Raw genomic sequence first — 19,064 nt, forward strand, 5'->3', positions numbered from 1 at the left:
TTGTTTTAACTCCTGCCATGTCAGAGCTCCTTTCCTTTCCAAAGTGGAAACACTTCCTAGTGGGACATTTCATAGCAAAAGGTACTTTTAAATAGAGATGAAAATGAGCCAATCAATTCTTGGCCTTAGAAACTTAGTTTGAAAAAAGTTCCAATGCACCATTTGGTTGAAATACTGTGTCACTGCCAGGCTTTCTTTTTGTGCAGGGGAAAGAACAGACGAAGATGGGGAAGACGGGGCAGTTGTTCGGCAGGCAGGGTGCTGCTGCTTCTTTTCCCATGCTAGGCTGACGCTCCAGGTTTACAGGACGCTGTTGATGACGACTGCATGTCTGAGCAGCTCTCAACGCCCAGCTCAAAGAAACAGGCCTTCATGGCAGAGGTCCCAGGGAATCACACTCTATCCTCCCTCCACAAAATATTAAGGCAGCACAGAGGAGTTGGCTTAAAAATGACAAAACGTAGGCAATAAACAGGCCACTAAAGCCAGGAGCACCTTACTCGCCACACCTTTTCTTCAGGCCCTGAACACTATCTCATTCTTATCCAGTCCCCCATTCTCCGTCTCTAATTGACAAGATCACCAAGATACAAACTATATTTCCCTGACTACATTCCCTTTCCAAACCCGTGCCCCCCGCTCCCCTGTGGCATGCCCCTACTCTCTTTGGTTGTGGCATAACTAAACTCTAGGAAATATACACCAGTGGCATGTTTTTGTCCAAGGACTCTCTCAGACCCCTGGTTCGAGTCTCTGGAATGCCTCCAGACTAGTCGCTCCATTATCTGCAACCCAAATCTTGGTTCCTCCCACTGAGCACAGGAGGCCCGGCGGGAGTCTCCCTTTCGTGTACGGCAGCACACTCACTCCAGTATTCCTCCAGCCCTGTGAGTCTTCTTGGCACCTTGGTCAACCCCGCCCTGCTTCCACCCTGTTAATATTCTAAGAGCAAGTACAGTCTAGATCTACCCATGCCAAACAAGACTGCCAGAGAAAGAAGAGAGCCACGGGTGTCAGAAGACAAATCCGGGTCTGGAAAGGAAAGAGGTTTCCAATGTGTTTGAAGCCTGTGGTGTGAATTGGCTGAGAAGCAGGAGAAGGGGGAAGAAAAGAAATCAGAGAAAAATGTACACTCTTTCAATTGAAAAAGAGAAATGGGAGCTAGAAAGGAAACAAGCCAGGGATGAGGGGGTGTTGTGTTTCTGGTTTCTTTGGCCCAGAGAAGATTCGTGTAAATTCAGCTATGTCCCCATTTGGCCCTGCAGTCAACTGCCTTCTTGGCAGAAAGGAAAAAAAAAAAAATCATGAGACTAATTGAATGATGCCCAGAGACAGCCAGAAACGAACCCCCTTGAACAGCTGCAGTCAGCATTTCCAGAGTGCTTTTCATTTCTGCAGAAGGCATGCAGTTACTCATCTACCTCCAGTGCTGCTGTTCTATCTCTATGTAATCACAGGACTCTACCTCTATCTCTTCCAAATGAGACACAATGCGGCCAGGCTTAGGGATCCTACAAGGCCATTGCTCCAGAGAAGGTCAAAGCTAAAGTTAGGGGCTGCCTCCTATAATCACGACTCAGACCACAGAGCTGAGCTTCTTCTAATACCTCTATAAATGCCACGAAGTCCTCATATCATGGCATTTGGGATGTTTGGACCACACCTCCCACATGTGGATAACAGGGTGCCCATCTTCCAAGAAGTACTAAAATGTTCTTTCATCCTCCCTGAAAAGTGAAAGGAAACCAGACCAGGAGGTCAAAGAGACACATTAATATAATTTATTAAATTTGCCATACAAAGAATATGCCACAGACAACAACATCCGAATGGGAAGAAACATGGAGATCACCTGCTCTGACCCCCCTCATTTTACAAATGAGGGAACTCCCTGAAATCCCAGAGCATTGTTATGGACAAAGCCAGAATGTGAGCCCAGTCTTGAGACACAGAAACACAGACTTAAGGCTTCTGGTTGTGAGCCACATAGAGCCTAAACACTTAATCCACATTTGTTTTGAATTTTTCTGATTCCTATAGTACCATACTCTGATGCCTATCTACTTCTCAAGGCTGTAGGAAGAACCCTAAAGAAAAACACCATGGGCCAGGCGCAGTGGCTCAAGCCTGTAATCCCAGCACTTTGGGAAGCCGAGGTGGGTGGATCACCTGAGGTCAGGAGTTCGAGACCAGCCTAGCCAGTATGGTGAAACCCCATCTCTACTAAAAATACTAAAATCAGCCAGGCGTGGTGGCACACCTGTAGTCCCAGCTACTCAGGAGGCTGAGGCAGAAGAATCGCTTAAATCCAGGAGGCAGAGGTTGCAGGGAGCTGAGATCACGCCACTGCACTCCAGCCTGGGTGACAGAGAGAGACTCTGTCTCAAAAAAAAAAAAAAAAAAACAACAACAACAAAAAACAATAAAAAAAGAAAACCATGATGACCTGCAGGGTCATTCAGAGCCAGGATAAAAGACCAATTATGGAGCAAGGGGTTCGGAAGGGCTAGTGAAGAACTCATCTGGGTCCCAGAAGAGTCCTGATTGCCCTCTTTCTCCAAACAACATATACTCTGACCCCAAAGCCTCAGGGAAAGTAGACTCACCTTCCTGAGCTGCAGATCAAGTTTGAAGGAGAAAGAGAAGAAACAGGCAGAGGAAAGGGAGAGAAAGATTTATAACAGTGTCACTCTGACATTAACAAGCCTAATGGGAACAGTTTTCCCAGTTTCAAGCAAATCCAAACACTGCAAGAGAAGGCTATAGAACTTGGTATATATCAATCATGAGATGTAAGCAAAACCACCAATAACTTAGCAAAATAAATACAAAGAGGATTTTGCTGGGACTGGTGGAACCCAGTGAAAACAGTTTTCAGGCTCTGGGTCAAGAAGACTGAGGTGTGCCTGGTGGTACACCTTAGGGAAAATCCCTAAAGAGACTCTGGGAGTTTTCACAGCAGAGAGAAGTCACACATGACTGTCTGTAGCCCTAGAGAATGTTTCCGCAAAAGGCTACTCCCTGAATGTACATTCCCTCCTCCCCAGAAAGACAAGGCCACCCAGTCAAAGCTTAGGTTCACTGGCTCTCACCAGGCCTTGCCAGGTAATCCCACTATCTGTCTGCAGGAGGCCAGGGCAGCGTAGGCTGCAGATGGAGCAAGTAGAAAAACAAACAGTTTGTTGCTAAGAACCGAGCTGTGTTTGTGGAAGGAACTTCATTCCCCCAGGACATTCTCCAATCACTCTGGACATCTGTGTCTCCAGCTTTTAGGGCTGAGGCAAATCTTGTCACCTCTCCCAATCTGATGAAGGCCTGGCTTATAGGGCAGCCAGAGTCCAGTGTACAACAGAAGGGAGGCTCTCTACAGAGACAAATAGTCACTGTAGGAATATAGATACTGCCCTGGCTCCTGCTCGCAGGACAATGTCTTCCAAAGGGCTGCAGTGCCTTGAATAGGTGCTCATGCTCCGTCTGCCCAGCTTAGAGTGGCCAGGAGCTTGGGAATGGTGAGACACAGGAGCCCTAAGTCCTGGGTGCAGCCAGGGGACAGTCAGGAAGTCAAAGTCAGTGTTAACAGCCAACAGGGGCAGTGGGCTTCTCCGAGGCAGAGGCAGCAGCAATGGCAGCATCCATCTCCAGGCAGCTCAGGTTTCCACCACTCGGATGACAGGCTTGGGCTTCGGGCTAGGGGGCTTGGATATCCTAATACTGAAAAGAAGGTTGGAAACACTGAGTTGTGCTGGGAACACCTGTGTTGTGGCCCACCCTTCACAGAGCCCCTGGAATCTTCACATTGGCCTCTGGAATCTTACACTGCAGTGCTGGCTGATCACTTGGGTTCCAAGTGCTTTAAAACAGTAATTATCAGTGACAATTAGGAGAAGATTTGGGGCATGATACATGTGTCTTGTAGCAAGGGTGAAGAAAAGAGAGGGGCAGTTAAACAACTGAGAAGTGGATATAGCTGTGATTCTCAATTTTGTCAAGATCATGGGTCCTTTTCTGAATCTCTTAGAGGCAAAATACCCTCTCCCTAGAAATATGCAAACATTGTAACTAAATTCTTCCTACCATTTCAGGTGGTTCATACATCTCTAGAAGCCATTCATGGACCTCCCTGGGCTTGTGGTAACAGGTTCTACTCTAATTGGGTTAGAAAATGGTTCTGGCAAACAATGGGTCAGACTGAGGGAGGAAAGTTGGATTTAAAGGAGCCTTGTTCTTGCCTTAGCACTAAAGGTTCTACTGAGCTCTGTCCCTCCTTCCTCCCCTCCACCCTGGCCCCATTCTATCTCCACGCGTTCACTCACCTGCCCGGGTTCTCTGTCTTGGCCCGGGCCTGGGTGCTGAAGTTGCCATGACTGATTTGTTTTTCTATCAGGTGTTCCATCCTGTCGTGCATCTCTAAATTCTGTAACACAAGCTTAGGGGTTAGAGTTGGCCTTTTTCTGACTTCCCAGGTGCCATATTTAGCTAGTGCATTCTGGTCTCTCTGCCTGTGTTTATGCTGCTGTTGCCTCTACCCCCACCATGCGTGCCACCACCTGGATACCCACTTGCCTCATCTTCATTACCATAGATTGCGCTTATCCTCCAATACCTGCTCCTCCATAACTCTGTACAACACTGACAGACTGATGGTTTCCTATATGTCCTCTACATACAGTTCTTTTTTTTTTTTTTTTTTTTTTTTTGAGATAGGGTCTCACTCTGTTGCCCAGGCTGGAGTGCAGTGGCGTGATTATAGCTCAGTGCAGCCTCGACCTCCTGGGTTCAAGTGATCCTCTCCCTTAAGTCTCCCAAGTAACTGGACTACAGATGCATGCCACCACATCTGGATAATTAAAAAAAATTTTCTTTTTCAGAGACAAAGTCTCACTATGTTGCCTAGGTCTTGAACTCCTGGCCTCGAGCAATCCTACCGCCTCAACCTCCCTAAGTGCTGGGATTACAGGCATGAGCCACTGCACCTGGCCCCTATATATAATTTTTTGTCCTCAGTTGAGATACTCACTTGCCTTTGTTGATATGCTATTCTATAAAGCATTCATTGGTCTTTTTAAAAATACACATTTTATCTGTGACTATAGACTGCAAACTCTCTAAAGATAACCCTTTCTCCCATTTTTCTCCCTCACTACAGGGGATCTTCACAGAGTGTTTGCAAAGTGATCTTCAGGTAGTCAACAGATAGGTAGGGCCCTGTGGCAAAGTGGAAATTAGACTAGGAAGGCAACTCGTTAAGTAATCTAGCCCTGGAAAAGACTCCATCTAAGACTCCATCTGTATGAATGCCTCCTCCTCCTTCACAGCCCAGCACCACTGCCAGCTCCTTTGCAAAGCCTGGAGGGTCAGAATTAGCCGTGTGCAGCCATGGCATGTGGCTTGCACCATGATGACATGTCCGTCGAAGGCAGGGCCGGGGGTGTGGTCATCTCATCATTGTTAGAAGCTTCCTGAAGGTTCTCAGAAAATGTTTATTCAACTGAACTGAAAGTCACCAACCACCCTAGGTATTCACTTCAGAGCAGCAGCAAGACATGACAAAGACCCCTCCATAACCTCTGTCTCCCTTATGTCCACCTTCTCTTCAACAGTCCTGTTCCCCTGCTGGGCTGCCCAGCACACACACCTCTGCCTCCAGATAGGCGATTTTCTCCTTGAGCTCCTGGATGGTGGTGTCCTTTGACTGGATCACAGCTTTTGAATTCTGGAGCTGCAAAGGTGTGGGAGACACTGGAGCTCATTTTGCAATGACTCATTACACACTCACCAGACTTCACCCCAGCTGCTGGGGAAGGCAGCAGAGCCCTGCAACTCCATATGACTTCATTAGCTTTTCTACAAAGGCCTCATTTCAGTCAATATTAGACTCTTGATTATCCCGGGTGGGAGTGAGGAGTGTGTAAGGGGAATACCACCCTGAGAATCCAAAATAATGAGTGACAAAACCCATTCCATATGGCTTTGGAAAATACAAATTATTTTTTCATTCGAGACATATTTATTGAGTACTTACTATATGACTGACTCTGTTCTAGATCATGGAAAACAGCATTAAATAAAACAGACACTAATGGAGCTGACATGAAGCACATACAGCCTCCCAGTTACGGGGCCTTAGGCTCTCAAAACAATTCTGCAAATAGACAAATCCTAAGTATGCTACCCTCAAGCTCGGGTGGGGTTAAGGCAGGAAAGCAGCCATGAAGCTCAAAGACTGATAATCTGCACAGATAACAGAGTTTATTATGACTCAACTACTCATTTACCCATACTCTTCACAGAGTATACGACAAATTAACCTTTTCCTTCCCTTCCTATTGGAAATCAGAGGCCAAATAGCAAACAAACAAACAAAACAGTAGGGGAAAGATGGGAGAAAAGCAAATCCTAATAACCTGAACCTGGTAATTGGTAGCTATAAATGTTTGACATGGGAAATGCATGAATATAAGTCAAGCTCCCTAGGAAACAAATAAGAGCATAGACTTGGGGTGACTCCCCGAGGGCAGGTTATAAGCCAGCCCAACTTACCTGCTCTATCATTTGCCGGACTTTCCGCTGCTGGCTCTTGAGCATGTCATCCAAGTGGTGGATCTTCTCCCGCAACCCGGCCACTTCCTTTTCCAGGGTAGCAGCCCTGGGGATAAAGACCAGAAGGCTGAGGCAAGGGAACAAGATCACTTATTTACCCAGTCACAGGAAGAGCCTTGAGCTTGGGAGGTTCCCATTAATATGATTCCCTTTGCCTGATTCCCCGGTAGGCTGCCCTGAAGAGTAGGTGGTGGGTACCTTAGAATATCACATTGGAAGCACTGAGGTCAGGAGTTCAAGACCAGCCTGGCCAACATAGGGAAACCCCATCTCTACTAAAAATACTAAAATTAGCCAAGTGTGGTGGCGTGTGCCTGTAGTCCCAGCTACTCAGGAGGCTGAGGCACGAGAATCACTTGAACCCAGGAGGCAGAGGTTGCAGTGAGCCAAGATGGCGCCACTGCACTCCAGCCTGGGTGACAGAGCAAGACTTTGTCTCACAAAAAAAAAGAATATTACATTGGAAGCATCATCAGGGATCACCTTGTCTAAGTGAGGAAACTGAGGCTCAGAAAGGTTAGAAGGGATAAGTCATTCTGGATAACTCTGGAGGATAAATCTAGAAGCAATAGGTAGATGGTTCCAGGGAAGCTGTTTTTATATTAACACAGGAAAGACTTTCTCAGTATTAAAGCTGTCTCATCTGTAATGAACTCCTCGGTACTGGGAAGATTCAAGTAGAAACTAGGATTTCCCCCTCCGACCTTTTTTTTTTTTTTTTTCTGGAGACAGGGTCTCACTCTGTAGCCCAGGCTGGAGTGCAGTAATGCAAACATGGCTCACTGCCGGGTTGACCTCCTGGGCTCAAGCAATCCTCCTACCTCAGTCTCCCATGTAGCTGGGCCTACAAGCACATGCTACCACATCTGGCTAACTAAAAAAAAATTTTTTTGTAGAGACAGTCTCACCATGTTGGCCAGGCTGATCTCGAACTCTTAAACTCAAGCAATCCTCCTGTCCCGGCCTCCCAAAGTGCTAGGATTACAGGTGTGAGCCACCATGCCCAGTTGGAGCTGGGATTATTATACTCAACACCATCAAGCTGTTGGCAGGGATTTGGAGGAGAAAGACAGGATTTGAGGCTCCTTAAAGCCTCTTCACACAATTTTGTTTCTAGGTCTCCTGATTCCCAAACCACTGTTGCTTCCTTTGCATCTTCTAAGCAAACTGAGCCAAGATCCCCCAAAGGGCAGTGTAAAATAATAAGAACTATATAATGGGTCTCTGTCCCGGTTCCTGACATACAGTGCCTATGTTTTGTTATGATATTTGGTCACATTCCCTGGTTCCTGAGCCTTGGCATCTCCAAGACTGATGAGTGTCTTTTTGTATGCTAATGATGACTGGTGGCTGGGGTCCCTAGATAGCTTCAGGATGGGGCTAGTGAAAAGACCAAGGCATGATTAAAGGGTTGAAACTTTCAGCCCCACAACTCCCCCTAACCTCTGGGAAAGGGACAGGGGATAGGAGCTAGAGACCTAACTAATCACCAGTGGCCAATAATTTAATCAATCATGCCTATGTAATGAACCGCCACAAGAACCCTAAACAAAGGGGTTCAGAGCTTCCAGCTTGGTTAATGCATCCACATGCTGACCTTGCCCTATGTACCTCATCTGTTTGTTCATTTGAATCCTTTATATTATCCTTTATCATAAGCCAGTAATAAGTGAAATGTTGGCCAGGTGCAGTGGCTCATGAATATAATCCCAGCACTTTAGGAAGGCAAGGTGGGAGGATTGCTTGAACCCAGGAGTTGGAGACCAGCCTGGGCAACATGGCAAGACCCTGTGTCAATGAAAAAACTTTTAAATTAAAAAAATAAGTAGGCCAGGCGCGGTGGCTCATGCCTGTAATCCCAGCACTTTGGGAGGTCAAGGCAGGTGGATTGCTTGAGGTCAGGATTTCAAGACCAGCCTGGCCAACATGGTAAAACCCCATCTCTACTAAAAATACAAAAAATTAGCCGGGCGTGGTGGCACACGCCTGTAGTCCTAGCTACCCAGGAGGCTGAGGCTGAACCCGGGAGGCGGAGGTTGCAGTGAGAAGAGATTGCACCACTGCACTCCAGCCTGGGCGACAAAGTGAGACTCAGTCTCAAAAAATAAATAAATAAATAAGGAAAATGTTTACCTGAGTTCTATGACAGCAAACCCATTACAGCAAGTTATCAAACCTGAAAAGAGGATATGGGAACCCCCAATTTATAGCTAAGTTGGACAGAAGTGTAGGTACCCTAGACCACACTACTTGTGACTGGCATCTGAAGCAGGGGCAGTCTTGTAGGACTGGCCCTTAACCTGTGGTTCTGCACTAACTCTGGGTCGTCTCAGAATTGAATTAAAGTGTAGGGTGCCCAGCTGGTATCAACTGAGAATTGGAGAAGTGCTTGGTATGGAAAACCCATATATTTGGTGTAAGAAGTGTTATGAGTAGAGGAACAGTCTTCTTTTAGTCAGGCTACTTGGGAGAGTATCCTGGGGTTTGGGCCCCTGAAGAATCCATCACTCCCCAGTTCTGCCTGAGGAAGCTGACAAGCACATGCTGCTTGCGGTACGATGCAACATGAGCTACCCCTTATCCTTCCTAAACTCCAAGCATTCTAAATTTCCACCTTCAGCTCTCCCATGCCCTACTTCTCAGTCCCCTTTTAGGTAGAAAATCAGCACGTACATGGCACAGCTGTCACTGCCATTCCCAAACCCTGGCTTCCGATTATCTAGTCCTTTTTGTTTCTCTTGCTCTGCCCAGGCGCACCTACCCACCGAGGAAGGAGTGTTGACTCATTCTGATATTAATTCTGATATAAAGGCCAGTCAGAAAGGAGGCTACAATATGACGTGTGTATCTTCCATACCAGGAAGGTCAAATCTAGGTTATCCTAAAGGAGAGAAAATGCCTCCAGAAGACTGAGGGGCCCTGAAGGGCAAGAATTGTGTCTGTTCATCTTGGAATTCCTTAAAAGGCCCTTCAGATAATGTATTGTTGAACTAAAAAAGGTCCTCCTTACACAATGAAGATCAAACCAAATATGCTGATGTTAAATGTGATTTACCATTTGAGGTCTTATTTATTAATTGCCAACAGCATAATTTCCAAATTCCTGAAGTTCTAGAAGGCACAATCTTTGCTCTGTAGGCTTCATTGGTTGTCTGGGGCCTCTGATTTCCTCTGATCAGAGGGAATTTGCAAAACCCTCTCACCTTGGAGGTAGAAAGGATCTCAGTGATCACCTCGGGACCCTGCTGACAGGCGGTTCTCAGTTTCTATCTGCATTGCTTCAAGTAACAGGAAGTTCAGTATCTCCTCATGAAGCTGCTCATTCTATTTTTCATCAGCATGACTGTTAATCAATTTTACCCTCAAACAGTTTACAGTCAGTTTTTGTTTCGGTGGGGAGGGAACGAAGGCATAACATATCCACTGCGCTAATCTGTGGAATGACGCACAGCAACAGCAGATGCTCCAACAGCTCTTGCTTGCCCTTGGCTCTAAAACTGTGAAAGCCTTTTCTTTAGGTTATTACCCCATGGAAAATGAACTCCCTGGAGATGGCGGCCTCCCAAATGGTATCTCTTGGGTGGGGCTCCACCCTGAGCAAGCTCACGGTGAGTCAGAGCTGGAAGATCTGACATCAGCACCAGCTTCCTCCCCAGACCAGGCCACCACAGGAGCAACAGGCTGTATGGCCCGCCCTCCCCTCCCTGCAACCCAACTTCACCGTGAACAAGAGCCAAGCCCTTACTTTTCTTGTTCTGCTTGACAGTCAGCATTGTTGCTCCGAAGTTCCTCTAGGGCCACCTCCCCTTCCCTGACTTTCGCCAGTAAGGCCTGATGCTCCTGGGTGGGCCACAAAAGAAAGTCTAGGATGAGAAGATGGCAACAGTTTCTGCGTTTGGGGTGAGATGGGTGCCAGGCTGGGACTTAGCCCCTACTGGGCCTGGACAGCTGCCAAAGAGCAGCAAGGTGAGCTGGTTTGATGGGGCGCCCTCCCTTGATGAGGAGAACTCTTCCCACTCTCACTCAGCCTCACCCAGCTGCCCTGAGGCAGAACCCAGCCCTGCATCATGCCGGCCCACTCGCCAGCTATGGCTGCCAGTCCCTGAGAAACCAGGACTTCAAAAGGGGCATCTGTACAGGAATCTAATGTGGAAATAGGATCAACTCTAGTTAGGGGGAGGCTAATTCCTTGAAGGCTAAAAGGTATTCCAAGGGATCTGCCAAAGGAAGCTGCGAAGTGTGCTTTTCTGGAGATGCTTGGAAAAGAAGGGTCTCGGCAACCGTTTCAATCCACCCGCAGGCCCCTTCCAGCCCAGGAGTCCAGGCACTGACAAGCAAGATCCCCGAATTACCGTCTCCATCCCTAGCAAGCGCCTCTGCAGCTCTCCAACTTCTGCCTCTTTCTGCTCCACTCTGTCCTCCTCTCTCTGAAGGGCCACATTTCTTTCTTCTGCTTCTCTCTGGTACCGACTGAGTGTGACCTAAAACACAGGGCAGGAATATGTTAAATGGTGTGGAAAAAAGAGCAAACATGGAAAAAAACCTTAGAAAAGAACCCAGTGGGTGGCTCTGGAGCCATGACGGGAGAAAGGTGGTGACACTGATGGGCACACCACCATCTCCCCTTCACTGCACAGGACCACCTCAGCACTCCAGCAGAGTAAGTCTATTTCCAGGGTTAACTGGCTCACAGTTGATTGAGGTCCACTTTAAAGTGACACCTGGAACCCACAAGCACCACTTTTCAGATAGGTGACTCCTTCAACATCCTCATGAACCCTCCACCACCACCCAAGCTTAACCCAATGTTGTGGCTTTCCTACAAATTCAAAAGCAAATAATCTCAGAGAGGATACCTCCAGTTCCTTTCTTCTGTCTCCTCAACACCTTCCGCCTCACTTCCAGCAATAGAGCCCACACACAACAGCCAAAATGGCACCTGGAAGGGCTACTAAGCATCAGGAAGAATTTGTCTTATTTATTTATTTATTTTTTGAGACAGGGTTTCACTCTTGTTGCCCAGGCTGGAGTGCAATGGCGCGATCTTGGCTCAATGCAACCTTTGCCTCCCGGGTTCAAGTGATTCTCCTGCCTCAGCCTCCTGAGTAGCTGGTATTACAGGCATGTGCCACCACGCCCAGCTAATTTTGTATTTTTATTAGAGATGGGGTTTCTCCATGTTGGTCAGGCTGGTCTCGAACTCCTGACCTCAGGTGATCCGCCCACCTTGGCCTCCTAAAGTGCTGGGATTACAGGAGTGAGCCACCGCGACCAGCTGAATTTGCCTTTTATCAGAGATGAGAAACCAATTTAGAGGATAGAAGCAGAATGTTAGAATGAGAAAGCAAAGAACTTGCCTCCTTTCTTTCAACTTGCATCTTTCCAACTCCTACTCATCCTCCAGGTCTCACTTAGATGCCCCTTCTTCCAGAGAGCCTTCTGAGCCTGGGGGAGGAGCCCTTCCTTTGTGTGCCCAGGGAGAGGACACACAAGGAACACACGGCCTTCCCTCTCATAGCACTGAACAGATTTTGCCCAGTCACTCTGTGCACCCCGAAGTAGACTGTCAGTGTCCTGATGGCACAGACCTGAGCACCATTACACTTCCAGAGCTCCCACAGTACTTCGTATGCAGTAACTACTCAATAAAATAATGAGTGGAACTGACGTTCATCTAATCCAACCCTCTCCTTTAACAAGTAAAGGTCAACTGACCTATTCAAGGTTACCCAGCTAGTGAATGACAGCCACTGCTAGGACCCAGATACTTCACCATACATTTCAGTGCTTCCCAGGTAACCTCACACTGACTGCTCATCATTTATTAAAAAAGAATCCAGGTAACTTCTGGAAAGCCTAGCAGCCAGCCCTGGGAAAACAGAACATCAGCAGCCAGTTTGTCCGGCCCCTCCCAAGGTCAGAACTGGGGAGGAGAAAGTACAGCACAGGGTGATGTGTGATGGGACGTGTCCATGCTACACGCCAGCCATGTCCAGAGCAAACTCACTCTCACTGCAAATCCTTCTTGACAGCAAGCAGCCAGTAGAACAGGAAACCCATGCTTAATGGCAAGTTATTTTCATGGTAATTGATCATCTTGCCCTTCCTACCTATAGGTTCAGAAAAGCAGACCAAGGAGTCCAATTCACTAGGAGAGGCTGAGACAAGCCTTCATATGACCCATATTAACCTGAAATAGGCCATCCCCATAGGCAGGAACTTAAAAGTAAGGCCTTTTTAAAAAATTTTATTTATGTATCTTTTATGTACATTTATTTATGTTTATTTATGTACATTTCTGTACATAAATAAACACTGCACCTAGGTTGATGTGAGCTCAAGCACAGTGTTAATAAGGCCATGGTCTGATTCTTGCACCCCACTGTCAGAGTAAAAGGTTAAAAAAAAAATACAGACTCCCCTTCCACATTTGACTCTGTAGCTCCAGCCAACCCTGCCTGCAAGGGACCCTCTTAATTATAAAAAGGTGTGCCAACCTAGTCCAACAGTGGGAATGACCTGAGGAGCACCTCCTTTTAAAAAAAAAAATTATTTATGTACTATATTTATTATTTTTTAGACAAGATCTCAATCTGTTGCCCGGGCTAGAGTGCAGTGGCACAATCATAGCTCACTGCAGCCTCCACCTCTTGGGCTCCAAAAATCCTCCCACCTCAGCCTTCCGAGTAGCTGGAACTACAGGCATGCTCCACCACACCAGGCTAATTTTTTTATTTTTGTAGAGATGAGATCTATGTTGGCCAGGCTGGTCTCAAACTCCTGGGCTCAAGGATCCTCCTGCCTTGGCCTTCTGAGGGATTACAGGTGTGAGCCACAGCGCCCAGCAAGAAGCAGCATCTCCTACCGCTGCAGGTGGTGCTGCATACTACGGGGTTAAGAAAAATAACCCCTTCTAAATTCTGGGCAGTGGGCTATAGCTGTCAGGGCACTTTTGCTCAGGCTCTGAAATCCAGAGCAGCAGACTCCTCCATGTGTGATTAAAACCAGCAAATATTTCTATAATTTCCACAACTTCATAATGCCTCTCAGTGCAGAAATTTTTTTCCAAAATTCACAACCTGGTCAGTGCTAGAGCCTCAACCTTCCTTTCCTCCTGTTTTGTTTGGAAAAGGTAGGAAACTGCTGGTCACCAACTGATACATCACCAACTAAATTATACAAATTGTGGAATCTGAAATAGATGCAACATACCTCTTCACCACACAGCTACTTTGTTCTGAGATGACAAACTAATTTTAATATTACCCTAAGTCCAAGCTATTTAAATAGGAAAATCTCCTTGTTAAACTGATTGCTAAGAAAAATATAGACTATTTTATATTTCTAAAACCTTTCAGAATAATAAAGTGCCCTCACATATATTACCTCACTCGATCTACACAACAAACTTGTAAGGTGTATTTCATTAACCCTTTTTCCAAAAGTTGAAACAGATGCTCGGAGAGCTTAAACTACTTGTTCAAATAATACTTCAGCTGACACAGAAGCAGTTTATCATCCTTGGTGCCCTTCTTCCTCACTGCCAAGCCTCTTCTCAAAAATTCTCCTTCTCAGTTCCATGAAAATGAAGAGTTCAGGCTGGCCTTTCTCTTTTTACCAGCTCCCAGCATGCCTAGGCAGGATACAACCCTATCATAACATATTTATGACATAAAGAATACATTACATGTGGAAGAACAAAAGCAGGTAACAGATGGTTAACCTCACACAGAGCAGTTGGAAAACTGCCCATGGGCCAGGTATGGTGGCTCATGCCTGTATTCCCCACATTTTGGGAGGCTAAGGCACAGACTGCTTGAGCCTTGGAGTTTGAGACCAGCCTGGGCAACATGGCAAGACCCTGTCTCTACAAAAAACACAAAAATTAGCCAGGCATGGTGGTGTGCACCTGTTGTCCCAGCTACTCAGGAGGCTGAAGTGGGAGATGGCTTGAGTCCGGGAGATGGAGGTTGCATTGAGCCAAGATCGTGCCACTGCACTCAAGCCTGGCAATAGAGTGGGACCCTGTCTCCAAAGAAAGAAAGAAAGAAAACTGCCCATGTACCTTGTTTTATACTCAAAGAATTTTCTAGAAAATATGGAAGACCTCACATATAGTAGAGGTCTTTTACTCTCCTTTTATAGATTTCTGTACTATAACAATAATTAACATACTCATTCCAGGCTGGGCGTGGTGGCTCGCGCCTGTAATCCCAGCACTTTGGGAGGCTGAGGCAGGTGGATCACAAGGTCAGGAGATCAAGACCATCCTGGCCAACATGGTGAAACCCCGTCTCTTCTAAAAACACAAAAATTAGTTGGGCATGGTGGCGCATGCCTATAGTACCAGCTACTCGGGAGGCTGAGGCAGGAGAATTGCTTGAACCCGGGAGGCAGAAGTTGCAGTGAGCCAAGATTGCGCCACTGCACTCCAGCTTGGCAGCAGAGTGAAAAAAAGATACTCATTCCAGACCACAAAGCTCTGCATAGCAAAGCTGAGTTTAGAGCCCAAATCCTCCAACTTGATGGGTGCAGTTCTTTCTACAACAACACAGATTTAGTCACTCATCCAGTCCACATTTATGAAGCACCTATCTAATACCAGGTATTGCGCCAGACACTGGAGACTCGGGGGTGACATGCCAGCAGCAGTCCTTGCCTGCATGGAGTCTCAAGAACCCAGGGATTCTTACCACGACACAGACAGAAATGACTTCTGAATCACCGGCTGCCCCAGATGGGCACCACCCTCAAACTCATCAGAGCAGAGAATCCCGAGCTGACTTTTGAACTATGGGCTGGCCTTGGACAGTAAACAGTGTAAACGTCCAGGAGAGGGAAAAGCAGACAAGTGTTCCAGGCTTCACAGCCTTGCCTTTCCAGTTTGTGGCACTCAGCCAGAGAGACAGGAAGTCCAAGCTGAGACATCATTGGCACCTGTGTTCAGTAGCCCATCCCTTAGGGCACCTTCTCCCCAAATCCCAAATCTCACCTCAAAAGCCACACGGTCTGACTGGTGTTGCCGCTCGGCCTCCTGAAGCTTGGCCAGCAAGTCCTGCACAGTCTTCCTCAAGCTCTCAACATCCTCATTTATACAGGTGTCCACCTACAGCCAGAGCAAGGAAGGGAAGGGGAAGCCATCAAGTTTCTGACTCGGTAAGAAAAGGTCCTCCCCCAGGCACACACTGGTTTGGACCATCTCGTCCAGACCACCCTCAAAAAAGAACTGTCATCACACAAGGGGAGAGTTACCTTAGGCAGCCAGGAATTCTGAGTTATTCAATGAAACATTGTCCCTTCATACCCTAAAGAACCCTGCTAGCCTCCAAACACCCAATTATTTTAGGACATGCTCAGTAATATTTCATGTATGTATCCACTACTCAATTTCTTGGCGAATATGTGGATGCTGTCTGTAGGTGTGCGTCCTGCTTCCCTCTATCCGCCTACAGCTCTCTGAGAGCAGAGACCATGTTCCCCTTTGGACTAGAGTTCCCACAGGACAGGGACTATGTCACACCCATCACAAAGGGAGTGGTTCAAAAGCATATCCTTTACCATTCTCAGCTTTTGGCACTGACAGCAGCATATAAAGGGTTACTGATGGATGGACAGGTTTAGGGCAAAAGCATGCAATGAGTCCAGGAATCTGATTCGATGTGGAAAAAGGTGTCTCATCGAGGTAACTGCTCAGTCTCTCCCAGACACACCCAACTGTGGGCTGGTGGTTAGAGATGAGCTAACATGTAGGGTCTCGCCCCCGTCTCTGCTGCACAGGCACCAGACACTGGAGGGAGACAGGGTCCCAGTCTCTGCATCATCATCTTGTGGGTGATAATGAAGAAGTAAAGTCCTGTGGGCCTTCATTTCTTTATCTGTGAGGCAGTCAGTACACTCCCTACCACACCCTGCCTTACAGGCTGCCTCAAAACTAGGTAAGATAACATCCGGTACAGCTTTGAGCTTGTGAGAAGAAAGAGGCCAAACGATATTACCAGGTGTTATTGTAATTTGTTGCCAACAATGTATTTGCCAAATATGGTGATTCAAAAGAAGGAGAAAGTCCAAGCTGCACATCTAAAGCAAGTGGTTAGAATCACAGCATTCCAAATCTAGATGTCATGAGTTATCCAGTCAATTTCCCTAAATCCTCACCTGAGCCAATGGCCTTTAAAAGGCTCCTGGAACACAACTATTATGCACTTATTTCAAAGAGTGCTCTCATAAGACTGTTTAATGACATGGAAAACTTTCATGAAAATATTATTTCATCATATGATACAACATGAAGCAAAAAAGTAAGTTATAAAAGTACATGTAGGAGGCCGAAGCAACGAACTAGATTTTAATACAGCAATGTAGATAGATCCTAAAAAACACGGTACCAGAGAAAACAAGAACAAAGAGGGAAGAAGATATAGCACAAGTTCATCATGTATACTGAACATTTTACAAGCACATTTAAAGCCATATATTGAATTCATTAGAGTGAGTGCCTCTTGCAGGAGGTGGAGAGGCAAAAAAAAACAAAAAACAAAAAACTGAAACCAGTGAGAGGCCTTGACAGGACCCATGAGGATGATGTGTCATGAACTAATGGGTGGGTCTGATTCAACCTATACTTGAGGGCCAAAAACACCAAATGCAAAAACATACCCAACTAAAGAAACAAAAAAAACAATTATAAAGAAATGCTACGTACTATACAATGTATTCACATGGTAAATATATATTTGCATTCAGGGAAAGATGAAATTTCACTGTGGTTTTTCTCTGAGTAGATTACAAGTGATATTTGTTTCTTCTTTCACTTTCCTGTGTTTCTGAATTTTCCAAATTTTCTACAATATGAATGTTTTGTATTATATAATCACAAAAAAAACATAATAACACACTTTTAAAAAATATAGTCATGGTGGCCAGGTGCAGTGGCTCATGCCTGTAATCCTAACACTTTGGGAGGCCGAGGTGGGTGGATCACCTGAGGTCAGGAGTTCGAGACCAGCTTGACCAACATGGTGAAACCCCATCTCTACTAAAAATACAAAAATTAGCCAGGCATGGTGGCTCACGCCTGTAGTCCCAGCTACTCAGGACGCTGAGGCACAAGAATTGCTTGAACCCAGGAGATGGAGGTTGCAGTGAGCCAAGATCATACCAGTGCACTGCACCCTGGGTGACAGAGCGAGACTCCATCTCAAAAAAATAAAAAATAAAGTATAGTCATGGAGGCCAAGCATAGTAGCTCATGACTATAATCCCAAAACTTTGGGAGGCTGAGGTGGGCAGATCACTTAAGCCCAGGAGTTTGAGATGAGCCTGGGAAACATGATGAGACCCTGTCTTTACAAAAAATACAAAAATTAGCCAGGTGTGGTGGCACGTGTCTATAGTCCCAGCTGATCAGGAGGCTGAGGCAGGAGGACTACCTGAGCCCAAGAGGCTGAGACTATAATGAGCCATGATTGCACCACTGCACTCCAGCTCAGATGACATAGGGAGACCCTGTCTCAAAAAATAATATTTATAAAAATTTAAAAAGTAGGCTGGGCACAGTGGCTCATGCCTATAATCCCAGCACTCTGGGAGGCGAGGCAAGCAGATCACTTGAGCCCAAGAATTCAAGAGCAGCCTGGGCAACCCCATCTCTACAAAAATTAGCCAGGCATAATGGCGCGTGCCCTAGAGTCCCAGCTATTGGGTAGGCTGAGGTGGGAGGATTGCTTGAACCCCGGGGGTCGAGGCTGCAGTAAGCCATGATCACCACTGCACCTCCAGCCTGGGTGACAGGGTGAGACTCTGTCAGTCAATCAATCAATCAGTCAATCAATCAAGTACAGCCATGGAAGGAAATACTATGCAGTTATTCAAAAGAATGAGGTAGATCTATATGTACTGACATGGAAAGAAGGTTGTAATATACTCTTTAGTTAAGAAAAAAAAGCAAGCAAAGAATAATGTATTTACCATGATCTTATAGTTGAGAAAAGCACATGTATATTATATACATATATTTATCATGTATATATGGTGTGTATATAACATATACATGATATTTAAATATGGTTGTCTATGTATATAAAAATATTCTAGAATACTGGCACTCAACTTTAGCTAAACATTAGTATCACCTGAAGAGCTCTTAAAAGTCCTGATGCCCAGGCCAACTATTGGAACAATGAAATGACAAGCTCTAGGGATGGGACCCAGGCATCATATCCTTTAACGCTTGCAAGGCCATTCCAATGAACAGCTGAGGCTGAGAAGCACTGCCCTAGAAAGATCCACCCACTTCAATCTGTTAACAGTGGATACTCGCAAGGAGTGAGATTGGGGAAGGAGAATTTCTACTCTTTATATTTCTCTGTTGTTTGAATTTTTATGTCAACTACTACTCTTGTATTTAATGAGAGAGAGAGAGAAAGAAAGCAATAAACAAAAGGATGGGGAGGAGGCAATCCTGC

At 46.1% G+C, this 19,064-nt stretch overlaps 1 protein-coding gene across 6 annotated transcripts in view; it reads right to left on the minus strand.

Moving 5' to 3' along the window:
* Positions 1-1,758: 1,758 nt before the first annotated feature.
* Positions 1,759-19,064, minus strand: part of TUFT1 (tuftelin 1) — a 42,047-nt gene continuing 24,741 nt past the window's right edge. For 5 of the 6 annotated variants that reach the window (XM_024242999.3, XM_063723612.1, XM_024242987.3 and 2 more), the window contains 7 exons: positions 15,593-15,706; positions 10,953-11,081; positions 10,346-10,440; positions 6,541-6,646; positions 5,636-5,719; positions 4,314-4,414; positions 1,759-3,711 (listed from right to left, as the gene is read on the minus strand). In XM_024242999.3, coding sequence (XP_024098767.1) covers positions 3,648-3,711; positions 4,314-4,414; positions 5,636-5,719; positions 6,541-6,646; positions 10,346-10,440; positions 10,953-11,081; positions 15,593-15,706 — 693 coding nt within the window. In that variant the 3' untranslated portion in view covers positions 1,759-3,647. 6 annotated transcript variants of the gene reach the window in all.

This window comes from Pongo abelii, chromosome 1 (assembly GCF_028885655.2).
Source record: "Pongo abelii isolate AG06213 chromosome 1, NHGRI_mPonAbe1-v2.0_pri, whole genome shotgun sequence".
NCBI classification, from domain to species: domain Eukaryota; kingdom Metazoa; phylum Chordata; class Mammalia; order Primates; family Hominidae; genus Pongo; species Pongo abelii.